This window comes from Paramormyrops kingsleyae, chromosome 10, assembly GCF_048594095.1.
Source record: "Paramormyrops kingsleyae isolate MSU_618 chromosome 10, PKINGS_0.4, whole genome shotgun sequence".
Lineage (NCBI taxonomy): Eukaryota > Metazoa > Chordata > Actinopteri > Osteoglossiformes > Mormyridae > Paramormyrops > Paramormyrops kingsleyae.
This window is the reverse complement of record NC_132806.1, coordinates 27490185-27504347: the sequence shown is the minus strand read 5'-3', so window position 1 is coordinate 27504347 and position 14163 is coordinate 27490185. Positions and strand designations below refer to the sequence as shown.

The window sequence follows — 14163 nt, the reverse complement described above, 5'->3', positions numbered from 1 at the left end:
CTTTGTGAGAATGCATGCACATGAGCTTATTTCACATATGGGTTTACATGTGTATACTAGTGTGGAATTCGGATGATATCAGAATAGATTTACTTAAATATTATATGCATATATGTGTGTGTGTGTCTGTGTGTGTGTGTGTGTGTGTGTGTGTGTGTGTTTAGGGCCCCCATCATGAATGTGGAAAAACATTGGATTTGTTTGGGTTGAGTGCCCAATATGATGTTTTCTGTTTATATGTGAAGACTATCAGATAATTCAGATCTGAATAAGTAGTTGAGTTATTTTTTTCTGGAATGTTCCATGCGGTTATTGAGTCTGGCATGTCTCAAGGGTATTAGATTGTGAATCCTGATGGTATTTGTCACCTTCTGTGTCATTCAGTGTCAGCTTGTGGTCTGTTCTGGAGTGTGTGACTGCCCCCTGCTGACCGGAGGAGCTGTGTCCTGCTGGAAGCTCCACCATGAACAATAAGGAGAGTCCACCGGAGCGTGATGAGAGAGCCAGTCGCCGTCCTGGTGAGAGAGCAGCTGTTGGTGGAGCTCTGTTTACAAAATATGACTGTGTGTAACAATGCCGGGTGCTTTGTAACATTTTGCAACAATGTAACAATATCAAACACATTGTAATAATTTGTAACAGTATATAACAGCATGAACTGTTAATTGTCCCTGTCTTATTATAACAAAGTCAACAATGCAATATTGCCCCACCCATCCATCCATTTTCCAACCCGCTTATCCTACTGGGTCGCGGGGGGTCCGGAGCCAACCGATCGCAGGGCACACTCACATACCATTCACTCACACATGCACACCTATGGGCAATTTAGTAACTCCAATTAGCCTCAGCATGTTTTTGGACTGTGGGGGGAAACCCCACGACGACACGGGAAGAACATGCAAACTTCACACACATGTAACCCAGGCGGAGACTTGAACCCAGGTCCCAGAAGTGTGAGGCAGCAGTGCTAACCACTGCTCCACCATGTCGCCCTATTGCCCCACCCTTTGTGATAAATTGTAACAGTATGTAACAGCCTATGCAATGTAACAATGCCTAATACTTTGTAATAATTTCTAACAGTTTGTAACTGTATGAACAATGTAACAATGTCCAGAATGTTTAAATAAATTACAACAATTTGTAACAACATGGCAATTTGCAGTATGTAACCTTTTTAATATCATGTCAGAGTTTAGTACGTAACAGTACATAACAAGTTTTTGATAATGTGTAACAGTTCTTAATGCCGTGTGACAGAGTGCAGAACCATTTCAGACAACCCTCCCGACTCGCTGTCTTCCTCTTTGTGCAGATAGTAAGAGCCAGGTGAAGGTGTTTCTGCCCAAGAAGCTTCTGGAATGCCTTCCCTGCGGCTCTGCGCTGCCCAAAGAGAGACTGCAATGGAACACGAATGAGGTGGGGAGGGAAGGGTGATGGAGGGAGGAAGATGAGGGAGATGAAGTACGTGCTGGGAGGGAGAATGCGGGGGGGCGGGATCATAAGAGCTTGTTTGAGTAATGACATAAATCCAGAATGACTCTGGTCAATTTTTAGATGTGATTATTAGGCATTTTACTTTAATAAGAGGTTTATCCAGAGATGCGCCAGTACTGATGACAGAATGATGGAGGAGATGGATCCTGGTCTCTCTGGGTTTCATTTTTTTCCTCTTCTTTTAAAGGGAACTTTAAATTAGAAGCTAATTTAAAACCTGGAATCCCAGAGTGTCCAGCTATTTGTCAGCAGAGACCAACATTTTATTGAAATGAAAGGAAAATTGTAACGTCTCCTCTCCTGTTGGAGGAATAAGCCCTATAGTACCATCAGAGAGAGGCAGCGGTACAGTAGAGAGCGGGAGGCCGGCAGAGCAGAGATGGGAGGTGGGAGGTGGGATGGTCACAGAGTCCCGGGCGGACTGAAGGATGTCCTCAACTCTGAAACCACTTGCTTGCAGGAAATCGCGTCCTACCTGATCTCCTTCGACAGGCATGAGGAATGGCTCTCCTGCACGCTCAAGACCAGGTGAATTCCTCATATTCCCAAAATCCATAACATGTCAGTAGGTGTCTTAGAACTGACCTCTCGTGTCGCACGTTATTTGCACGTGTGGTCATCATGTTCTGGTTGCACGTCACTGTATAGGATGCATGTGGAATAACCCGTAGTCCTGATTACAGATGGCCCACCAATGCAGAGATAGAATCTGATGCATTATGGGATTCATGTTTGTCTTGTGTAAACCCCTACCATTATCCCAACCCCCCCCCCCCCCCACCATCCCTGCCAGGCCCATCAATGGATCCATGATACTTTACAACAGGAAGAAAGTGAAGTACCGGAAGGATGGGTATTGCTGGAAGAAGAGGAAAGATGGGAAGACGACAAGAGAAGATCACATGAAACTGAAGGTGCATGGCATTGAGGTGAGTGCCCCCTGCTGGACAATAAGTTATATTTTCAAGACCAGTCTCATTTGGATATATTTATTGAAATACTTTGGGTTTGTAACAGCTCAGCTGTGCGATAACAGTACTACAGCTCCCCAGAACATTGTTTACATATCAATAGCTGTGTTTCCATTAAAGTTTTACGCAAATTCGAAATGAATTTTCAATAAGTGGACAAAGTGAAATTGCGAATTACTAGATGTTGTGTGAAAGATACTTGCCATTTATCATCCCGGCGAGGTCTCGTGCTTCGCCATGGAACAGGCTGTCCACAAGCTTGGTAGCTCTAGAAGAAATAATTGTCATGTCCTCCATATCTGCTCATTTGCAAATTCTGTTTCCATTGCAGTTTTGCAAATTGCTTTCTTCCTTAACTCGCCAAAAAAAAGTCCCTCAAGCAAACGCGCACATTTTTTTTGTAATTATTTGAGGGATTTTTCCACACTTGAATGTTTACATTAGCAGAGCTTCAGTTTAAATCTTCAAAATGTGCAAAAAATAGATAAACGGAACTGCCACTGAAGACTGTGGGAAATATCAGCTGCTTATGTGCCGTGGGTCTGACTGGACGCACCAGCCCCACCTGTCTCTCTCGTCTCCCCCTGCAGTGTCTGTACGGCTGCTACGTCCATTCCTCCGTAGTCCCCACATTCCACAGGAGGAGCTACTGGCTGCTTCAGGTGGGGACTGGAGTCCTGTTTTTCCTGGCAGGTCTGAGTCCTTCCCTGGGGCTCTTCTCTCCGTAGCCTCTGCGGGCCCCTGAGCGGGGGGGCTTAGCCCCCAGCTCCAGGGGTGCTACGTGCTGGGTGACCTGCGCTGACTCCAAGATGCTCTCGCCTGTCTGTGTGTCTCATAGAGAGCAAGATGGGGGAGGTGAAAAGAGAATCAAGCAAATACAGTGTGCTTTTGTTAGCTGTCCTCACATGTGCTGGTAGACCTGCCACCTTCTTTGTAGAATGGTGCCGGTTATACAGTCGGACTGAAATTTAATTCATTGAGCAGATGATTTAACAATCGGCTGCCAAATTTACTATTGGGAAATAAATGTAATAAATAAATGTAATAAATCACATAAACAGAATCTTGTGGCTGAGCTATCGATAAGGACATGGTCATGTGACTCCGCGTCTGTGTGAATTCACACATCCCTCCCTCACCACTGCCCTCCAGAACCCGGACATGGTGCTGGTGCACTACCTGAATGTGCTCTTCCTGGAGGATTGTGGGACAGCTTTGCCCTGCACGCCTGCGGACTGGCGGGACAGTCCTCGCTGGACCCAGCAAGAGCTCCTCTCCCAGCTCAAACCCATGTGTGAGCTTTATTCTTATCATTTATTTAATCATTCGCCCCCCCCCCCCCCACACACACACAACACACGTCCTCACCTACCACCCTCCAGTTCTGCTCATTGCCCCCCCTCCCTGTTTCTCCGCTTCAGTCCACGGTGTCAGGTGGTCCTGCAGTAACAGAGGTAGGCAGAACGAGGTCTCCGTCGAGCGGCTGGCACAGAGCATCCTGGACAGTCAGCAGACCAAACCCAAACCCCGCACTCATGCCTGCCTCTGCAGCCCCGCGACGGGTGAGGGGTCCTGGGGTCCCGGGGTCCTGGGGTCCGGGGTCCCGGGGTGGCGCCAACGCGCAGGGTGCACAGTGGGGAGGGAGGAAGAGAAGCCAAAAACCTTTGCACCACCATGTAATAGTCATACACCCGCTGTGAGACGCACACAGTGTGATCTAGGGGGTTCAAAGGGAATCAAAACCATACAAATGTAACAGAAATATTAAAGGACCCATCTTGGTGGGCGGAAAAAACTGGCGTCAGCAGTGAAATGAGACACATCTGCGAGCTCTTGGGTCTGGCATGTAGATTCAGGGTGGAAACAAACCGATCGCAGCAGCTGTAATTCACGCCTGTTGCAGTCATTCTCCTCCTCTCTCCCTCTCTTTTCCCCACAGCGGGGGCCAACATTCCTCACTGCTGCAACGGCACCAAGCACCGCATCATCTCCCCAAAGCTTCCGGCCCGACCCGCCACCCACCCGGGCCCGACGGGCATCCGAAACCTGGCGTCGGCCGCAGGGGGCGGCCCAGGGAGCAGGGGCAAGGCGGGGGCAAGTGGTGGCATAGAGGGAGGTATAAAGCGCTCAACGCCTGCTGCCCAGGTGGGGGGTGCCCGGAATCTGCCAGCGAAGGTGGGGCTCAGCGCCAACCCCCCCCTGCGCCAGACTGACGCCTCCATAAACATCAGGGGGAGTCACAGCTGCGGTGTTCCTAGCGACCATCGTGATTTAGCCACCGTGGGCGTGCCTCAGAGTGCGGTGATCGTCATGACAACTATCAGTGGCGGGGACGAGCCCAAGGATCCCCGCGGTGTCCCCTCCCACCTGTCACTCACCTCCTCTGCTCACCTGCTGCTCCCCCCTAACTCCCCTCCCCGGGAAGTCGCCTCCCCATCTCTCACCTCCTCCAAACCCTCTGCAGCGTCCTCTGTAAACCGCATCCCCCTGCCAGTGGGAGGCGCTGGTGCGCCTGGATGGCCCCCTCCCTCAGAGGCCATTTCCCCCACGCTCCGCCTGACGCTGCTCCCCAGCCCTGTAATCAGGGGCCTCATCTTGACTAACAGGCTGATATCAGGGTCTGACTCCCCTGGCTCCGCCCTGCCTCCTCCAACCTCCTCACCATCCCGCTCATGTCCTCCCCAGAAGTCCCCTCCTCCCCCTGCAGCTCCTCTTCCTCCTCTTCCACCTCCCACACCTCTCCTTTTCGATCCCGACTCCTTTCTCAACAGCCCCCGGCGAGGGCAGACATACGGGGGCCCCTCCCAGGCTACCTCCTGCTCCTCCGACTCCTTCTCCCCCTCCTCCTCTGTGTCCTCCCTGTCCCCCTCTTCTGCCCTGTCCTCCCTCTCATCGGAAATGGAAAGCAGGAGAAACTCGCCGCCTGAGCCTTGTCCCCGGGCCACCCCCTCCGGTTCCTCTCCTCTCTCTCCTTCCCTGTCTCTCCCTCTGTCTCCTTCCACACCCTCTCTCCTGCCACTGTGCCTGGACTCTGCCCTGGGACTGGATACCTTGGATGTGCTGGCATCCAGTGATGTAGAGAGAGATGACCACCAGCAGGGGGCCCTGCCGGCCGCACCGCCCCCTCCCAGCTCGAAGGGCATGTGTCCCCCATGCCTCCGGCCTCCTCCTGGACTCATCTCAAGCCCTGTGATTGGCCAGCTGCCCCCACCTGATCCGGACTCCGCGGTTCCGCGGCCGGCACTGACCTGGCATGCAGAGGGAACCTCGCAGCATCTCTGGCTGCGGTGCATCTTGCCTGGAAACTCGGTACAAGACGGTCAACACTCACCATGGCAACCGCAGTTGAGTTATGCCCCGGAGCTGAGCCTCACGCACTCGTCCCCATCACCAGGATCACTCCAGTCGGAGTGCCACGTGCTAGAGAACAGCCGCAAGGGTAGGCCTTCCCCAAACCCTTGTGCCCCAGTGAAAGGGGAGCACTCCCGCTGTTCCTCCTCTTCCTCCCCCAGCCTTGATCGCCACAAGGCAGAGGAGACCCCGATGGATACCAACAGCTGTGGGGAGAGTAGCCACACCCATGCATTAGAGGGCCAGGACGTTTTGGCCGCACTCACCGTTCTGGAAGGTTCCAACACTGAGCTTCCCTTCGACAGCCACTTCCCAGACCTGATTTCTCCACTGGTGGGTGAAGACAGATTGCATGACGGGGAGCCAGACAGGGCGGGCCCCATGAACTCGTGCCCTCCACCTCCCTGTCCGACTGGGCTGCACTCTGCGGCGCCCCCGCTGGCTGCCTCCCTTTCGCCCTTGCATTCCCGGGTGTCCCTGGGGGCAGAAGCGGGACGCCTCAGCACCATTACAGACTTCTCCCCTGAGTGGTCCTACCCGGAGGTGAGCACGGCCGCCCCAGGGCGGTTTGCATGGTGTGTCGCTCATCTTCACCACCTTGTCTTTTTCAAGCCTTGCTGGTTTTCCCTCCTTTTTAACACGGCGATATTATCCCCTCCGTTCAAGCAACCCCAGTAACCGAAGAGCGATTTTCCAAAACTCACCCAGTCCGCAGGACACGTTTTCGAGAAAATTTCTGTGGACTGTTAACGAAATTTAACAGAAGTTCTTCATTGGATTACATGAGGACTGAACAAGGGTTGGGTTCTGATACTATAACCTACTGCAAGCCTGACTTTAGGTCAGAAATGGACTGAGTGAGTTTTGAATATTAAAGACCGATTTCTGATCTTCGCTTGTTCTGCGTTTCCTACGCATGGTGTTTTATTCCAGACCCTGGACTCTCTGGGTGGAAAAGAAACTCTTCAGTCTGAATTTTGTATGTGCCGTAGTATAAAGAAAACACATAGAATTCTTCAGCGGTCGAAGTCCCACCTTATAGACAAAGTCAACATCAGCATGAACTTCTTTATAATCATACTTCCCATTGACTAGGTCATCCATTTGGTCATGGAATATTTAATGCAAACCATTACAGTACCTCTCAAACAAATTTAAAACGACACAGTTTTTATTAGTTTAATTCAATTAAAATTTTATTCGTAAAGCCACCATGGGGAAAATAATCACTCCTGCCTTAAAAAAAGTGTTTCGTTGTAGTAATTTTTAGTTATATTTTTAGCATGTTGAAAATGTTGATGTAATTTTATAATTAATGTAATATTTCTGTTGCACAGTTTGCACACTTTTTATACACTTTTATACATTTTATAATTGATTTTTATACTGCTGCTTCTGAATACTAATCTGCTCTTGTCCCCTGCAGGGCCCCGCTTGATAGACCGTTATCCATACTGTACCTCTCACAGCTCTAAGTAAAACATTTCCTCCGCTGGGTCCTTATAACATTAGTAAAATTGCCTGCAGGTTTAGTGATTTACCTTTAAATTTAATGTACCTGTGGAGTTTCTGGTCTCAGAAGTAGATTCTATAACACTGTAAGTTATACTGTATATGCTCATGTCTGTTTTAGTTGTAGTAACTGGAGAATATGAAATGCATTCATGCATGAAAAGTCGCCTATTACCCTCCCAAAACTTGTATTAGATACGTATGTAAGTGCATTTAAATAATATCACTAGATCACAGTCCTTTGATCGGTGTTCATTTCATTTCCATATTTCCCTGTGTACATGTGTACACTAAATTTATTATTTATTAAAAAGTCACTGAATGCAAATAAATATGTAATGTCAAGATTTAATTGCACCGTATTGTTTGTAAAAGTGTGTGTATGTTTTTGTGATGTCATAAACATGGGCCTTTAATGTATGCAGCCGTCTCTGTGTGATGTCATTAACAATTGTTTGGGAGTTAATGTGTGCGGCTATGTGTGATGTCATAAAGGCTTGAGTGGAGTATAATCCATGCAGCAGTGATGTCATCCAGGTTTGGCTAAGTGTGTCTGACCACATGTTTTTCAGGGTGGAGTTAAGGTGTTGATAACGGGGCCGTGGACGGAAATGACAGGACGGTATTCCTGCGTGTTTGACCAGAGTGCTGTCTCTGCATCTCTCATCCAGCCAGGAGTGCTGCGCTGCTACTGTCCAAGTGCGAGCATGTATACACGAGTGTGCACACATGCAGCACACGAGCAAACAGAGAGTTGATTTCTTCACAATCTGCTAAGGATGAACACAGCAAGTCTATATATTTGATAATAGCCTGAATTGTAATTTTTTATATATATATACATTTGCAGACGATATCATGTGCAACCCAGGAAAATTGCACACAGATTTTTCACCTTTCCGTGTCTTGAAGAGAAATTTGTGTGCTCGTTATTGTTGAAAATGTCGCAGAGGGTTAGGGTTAGGGTTATGGTTATGTTTCTAAGCTTAAAATCGATCCTGAGTAAATCACTGTTTCCCAACCCGGTCCTCCGGGCCCCCCAGGCAGATCCTGCTTTTGTTCCCTCCCAGCTCCCAGGGGGGGCAAAAATGTGGACTGTCTGGCAGAAAGCTGGGTGGGAGCAAAATCGTGAATCATCTGGGGGTCCCCAAAGACTGGGATGGGAAACACTGATGTAAATGACAGTGAAACTCTCACTTGGAATTGTATGAAAATGCCAGACAGCTAGAAAAGAAACATGAAAACACTCATTCTGTCACATATAGAAGTGCTGTTTGGTGTGTTACTGCTACATCAAGCATGAGGTCTCAATACACTTTTTTTTGGGAAATCAGCAGCTTAGATGATTCAATATTTAAAGTATTATATTTTAATATCTCGCACATGGTTGCAATTATTGGAAAATATAACCCAGAATCTATTCAGAGAGCCGTAAAACCAGCAGCAAAAATTATGAGTTCTGCTTTTAAAGAAAAACAGCAGTAGGGTATTTTGCATTTTGTCCACAAGGGGTGCTGTTGCATAGTTTTGAAATACATCCCTACAGAGATAAGCTATTACAAAAAAAGAAAACATGAGGCATCATGATCTAATGGATTTCATGGTTAATGATATCACGGTGTGAATGCTAACACTCATAGCCAGCGATGGGGAACTGAATCCATCTCTATCCTCCAATCCCAGCTCACGAGGCCGGGCTGGTCACGCTGCACGTCCTGCAGGACACGGATGTGCTCTCATCCTCTGTGCTGTTTGAGTATCGCGCCCGCAGCACCTCCTCTCAGCCCAGCTCGCAGCCGGACTGGCTTTCCCTGGATGGTGAGTGACCACACCCACTTACCAAGGTCACACAAGTCCTCACCCCCTCAGTGGCAAGTAATCAAGCAGAGAAAAGACTTTTTTGTTTTTCATTTTTGTTTTCATGCTGAGGACAGAAAACATTTGACTTGTGGGGTAGAACAGAGTTATTCAGAAATTTATCATGACATAATATGACCTTGCAATGGTTTTTTGGTGCTTTGAAGTGATACTTTTATACTTTTATGAACAGAATTATTCCTTTTTATACAAAAATGTCATGATGTGGTTAGTTATTAGAGCAGTCAGACTGTGCGTTTGGACCACAATGAGCAGAGAGCTTTTACCTCTCATAACAGACCTCAGATCAGTTTTGGGATGTTCCAGTCCTGTTTCCTGTAACCTACAGCATCAGTTACTGTGTCTAGCAAACAGGTATTCCAGACTGTTCTGCAGTGGAACAGTAGGTGTATTCAGTGCCTTTCTTTGTTTTACTTTTAATTATATGATAAATAATTATCTATTTTCCGTTGCTCATGGGATTTTTACTTACACAAAAGTGTTTTGAGGGCAGAATGAAAAATGATTGGTTCAGAGAGATAACCAATCAGACTATAGAGGAGGCGGGCTCAATCAGATGTTGGTCCCACCCCCTCTAGTTGCAGAACATTTTCTTGCTTTCTGAACCGGCTCACCATAACTACCATACCTATTACACATTTCCATAGAATCTAGACTTTCCAAGTAATACAAATGGTTCGCTTTTCATTTTGAAAATTCTATATTGACCCAGTATTCATGTCATCTGTATTGAAGACAGTAGAGTTATTGCTAAAGAATCCCGTTAGCTTCAGTGCCTGCTTGAATAATATGAAGATCTGTTTCTCCAATGGAGATTGTGTATTTGCAATGACTGAATGCAGAGTGCTGATTGGTCTGTGGGGTCAGGGGGGCGGGCTGTGGGCTGATGGGAAAGCCGGGGAGGTATGAACCTGTCTGCGTCAAATTCTTCAGCCCTGCAGGTGCAGTTTGGAGATTCTTTGGTCCAGGGAGGGCAGTAGAGATAGTGTTGGTATGTGTGTGTATCTGCTTCAGTTTAATAAAGTTTACTTTGCTTATGAAGTGTAGTGTGTGAATGCTAGGTGGTCTGACTATGCCAGTGCCCACATTAACAGTATTATGTTCACTCCTTGCCCTCCTTGCCCTTATTAACGAGGCAGAATCAGTGCACATTATCGCACAGCTGCAGTTTATCTGACTCCTGTGGCCTGCTAAGGAAGGATTATATACTCACACGGGGGGGGGGGGGGGGTTGGAACGTGGTGAAAGTGGATAAAAGGAATTCCCACGGGCAACTAAGGTCAGGGTGTCTTCCTGCACTGCGACTCCCAGCTTTATAAAACAGTATGTGTTAGTGGTGAGACTCATGCCCTCTAATGGAAAAGATGCACATTAGCGGTGTGACTTCTGTATGCTAATAGAAACTATGCACATTGACAGTGAAACTCATGGCTGCCTATGGAAATGACTTGTATGACCATTGAGACTCATGGCCGCTAACTGAAACGATGCATGTTAGCATTGACATTCATGACTGCTAATTGAAATTATGCACATTAGCATTGAGACTGATGGCCACTAATTGAAAAGATGGGCATTAGCATTTAGATTCATGGCCACTTATTGAAACGATGCACGTTAGCATTGAGACTCATGGCCGCTTATTGAAATGATGCGCGTTAGCATTGAGACTCATGGCCGCTTATTGAAACGATGCACGTTAGCATGGAGACTCATGACCGCTTATTGAAACGATGCACATTAGCTTTGAGACTCATGGCCGCTTATTGAAACGATGCACGTTAGCATTGTGACTCATGCCCGCTTATTGAAACGATGCACGTTACAATTGAGACTCATGGCCGCTTATTGAAACGATGCACGTTAGCATTGAGACTCATGGCCGCTTATTGAAACGATGCACGTTAGCATTGAGACTCATGGCCGTTTATTGAAACGATGCACGTTAGCATTGAGACTCATGGCCACTTATTGAAACGATGCACATTAGCATTGTGACTCATGGCCGCTTATTGAAACGATGCACGTTACAATTGAGACTCATGGCCGCTTATTGAAACGATGCGCGTTAGCATTGAGACTCATGGCCGCTTATTGAAACGATGCACGTTAGCATTGAGACTCATGGCCGCTTATTGAAACGATGCACGTTAGCATTGAGACTCATGGCCGCTTATTGAAACGATGCACGTTAGCATTGAGACTCATGGCCGCTTATTGAAACGATGCGTGTTAACATTGAGACACATATGCTAAGGTAAACGACGCATGTCAGCTGTGTGATTTATGGGTGCTAACGGAAATGACACGTATTAGTGGTGTGACTTGTGTCTGCTAATTTAAATTATGCAATTATGCGGCTAACAGTGAGACTCATGGCCGCCTATCGAAATGATTCATATCAGCAATGAGACTCATGGCCAGTAAGGGCCGTGGTACGTGTTAGCAGTGAGCCTTGCGGCTGCACATGGTTGTTTTGGTCCTTTAGAAAGTAAAACAAACATAAACAAAGTGGTTTTCCTCATTATTATTCATGCTTTAGAAGACTTTAATTAGGAATTAGCTCTGTGCGAGAGAGATACAAGTTCTAATGTTGCAAAGAGAATATTTAACAGCAGATACATACTTGAACTCTGAACACAAGGTGGCAGTAGCAGTGCTTATGCCAGAGACACCCAGATGGACGGGCCTGACCATGCTGGTAGGTGGCTGACCCCCAGGACGCTGGTTTGATTAAGCCGCCCTGGCCCCCGTCCTCACGGCCGCCCTGGCCCCCGTCCTCACGGCCGCCCCGGCCCCCGTCCTATCCAGCATTTGGCAGCCGTGGTGACACGGCCATGATGCACTGGGCCACCTTTGAGCGAGTGCCTCCGTTCAGGTGCCCCAAGCCCCTTGCCAAATAAAGGCTCCGACTCAGTCCACAACCGGAGATGGAGGGAGCAGATTCACAGGCCCTGGGAATGTCGATGAGGTAGGGGGGGATTATATTTTCCGAAGGGTGGGACTCTCCTGCTGCTGCTTAGTGATTGATGGGATGGAGATGTTTTCCGCTGTCAACACTTACCTCCCCCCCAGCCCGAACATACGCAAACACAGACTAGCCACCCCATACACTTTCTGCTCACGTTGTGATAGCTGAATCACACACACGCATATCAGACCAACCCTCCGTAGCTTTGCTGAAATTTTACCATTACAGAACATTTAAGGTGTCTGAAACGTCTTCTTTCATTTAGACTTAGCTTCCATTTCATCATATTTAAATAGATGGATGTTATGAGTGCATTTTAATGTGTTAATTATCACCATGAGGAACTGTTTACTGACTGAGCCCTGTTTGATACTATGTTTATGTGTGTCTGTGTGTATGTGTGTGTTTTTGTGTGTGTGTCTGTGTGTCTGTGTCTGTGTGTATGTGAGTGTGTCTTTGTGTGTGTGTCTGTGTGTGTGTCTGTGTCTGTGTGTGTGTGAGTATGTGAGTGATGTTGAAGTGTACAGCTCAGCCTGTTGCTATTTCTGACCCCCCAGCTAGACCTATTTAAACCCCTGAATGGGGGGGCTGTGTGTGCCCGTGTGTGCGTGTGTGTGTGTGTGTGTGTGTGTGTGGGAGGGGGGGGGGGGGATCAGTACCGCTCCCTTTGAACCCCCCCCAGGCCCCGCACCTCTGGCTTGGACACCTGTCTCTCCTCCACTCCTCCATCTTTATCATTGTCAGCCCCCGCAGCCACGCCCCTGTACGACACTCACCCTCCATGACCCCCTGCCCCTTTCTCCACTTACCCCCCCCACCCGACCCCGTCTGTCATCCCATTCTGCCTGTTACCCATGCCGTTCCTTGGCTGCGGGGGGGTGGGGCCAGCGCGTGCCAGGAGGCAGTAATGTGAGTTACACTCAAACGGCCGCCTCAGTCCCGCTCTGGGACTTTCCCCCTGGGGTCTTGGCAACTCTCTCCCCGAATGTCGCCGGTCTTCTCCGCTCCTGCAGACAGCCTGTCGTCTCGCCCTGGACTCCTTTTGTGTTTTTTTTTTCCCCTTCTTTCTGAGCCACTCCCCCTCCCCGTCTGCCGTCCCGACCTCCTCCCTCCTCTCCTGTCCCGCTCGTTGGCTTTCTTTCCGGAACTTTCTCCGCATCGCTGCAATGGTTCCTGTCAGCCCTCCTGCGTTCAGTTAAGCTGTGTGCTGCATGCTGTGAGTTTGTGCGTGTGCGTGTGCGTGTGGGTCTGCACGTGTGTGCTAGGGGTCCTGCTCCGGGTCGCTCCCCCGTGCTCATGCATTGGCACTGTGCTTCCCTTCCCGCTCCTCCGGTTGTTCGTTAACACTCATGCCTGCACGCTCTGGGACCCTGAGCTCATAAAACTGCTTTTTTTTCCTCCTCCTCACCCCTAGGCCTTTACATCCTCTCATACGTGTTTCTTTTATGGCACTTTCTGCTTCCATCCTTTCCTCCTGCCGCCTCGCCACCCTCTCCTCTTTCATTCACTTAATCCTTATTTCATCCCCCGTCCGTGCCATCCTCCCCCGATCCCTCCATCTTCAGTCCCACTAACCTCCACTTGTGTGGACATCGTCCCACCACGGCTTCTGACCGATGAAGGACCTTCATCCTTCTGGCTCCGTCGGCCGTCAGACTGTCCCTCCGCTGTAACGCGGCTCCCTTCTGAAGGAGTGCTCCATTTCGAGTAGCCCGCGGACCCCTCACATGTTGCGGCGCTGTAAAGTCAAACGCGCCGGCCGTAAGGGGAGGGTTAGAGAAGAATCGCGATAGGAGGAAAGAGACATGAAGGGGTAAAGCACTTTTTTTGGGATTGTCTCGGGCCCCACCGAAGCCTCACTGGCCCCTGGTGGTCCCGCCCTTGTGCCCCCCTGACACCCCCCCACCCCGAGGCGGCTGAGCACGCGGCCCAGAGCAGCGGTGAGCTGACAGACAGATTGTCTTTCAGCGGAGATGGAGA

At 48.8% G+C, this 14163-nt stretch overlaps 1 protein-coding gene across 4 annotated transcripts in view; it reads left to right on the top strand.

Annotated features, from left to right (window-relative positions):
- Nucleotides 1-14163, top strand: part of LOC111836358 (calmodulin-binding transcription activator 2-like) — a 32682-nt gene that overhangs the window by 4376 nt on the left and 14143 nt on the right. For 3 of the 4 annotated variants that reach the window (XM_023797507.2, XM_023797509.2, XM_023797508.2), the window contains exons 2-11: nucleotides 385-518; nucleotides 1319-1422; nucleotides 1961-2028; nucleotides 2294-2429; nucleotides 3062-3133; nucleotides 3624-3765; nucleotides 3893-4033; nucleotides 4411-6365; nucleotides 7907-8033; nucleotides 9018-9152. In XM_023797507.2, coding sequence (XP_023653275.2) covers nucleotides 464-518; nucleotides 1319-1422; nucleotides 1961-2028; nucleotides 2294-2429; nucleotides 3062-3133; nucleotides 3624-3765; nucleotides 3893-4033; nucleotides 4411-6365; nucleotides 7907-8033; nucleotides 9018-9152 — 2935 coding nt within the window. In that variant the 5' untranslated portion in view covers nucleotides 385-463. Of the gene's footprint in view, nucleotides 1-382; nucleotides 519-1318; nucleotides 1423-1960; nucleotides 2029-2293; nucleotides 2430-3061; nucleotides 3134-3623; nucleotides 3766-3892; nucleotides 4034-4410; nucleotides 6366-7906; nucleotides 8034-9017; nucleotides 9153-14163 lie in introns of those variants that run through there. The other variant, XM_023797511.2, reaches the window with a different exon arrangement.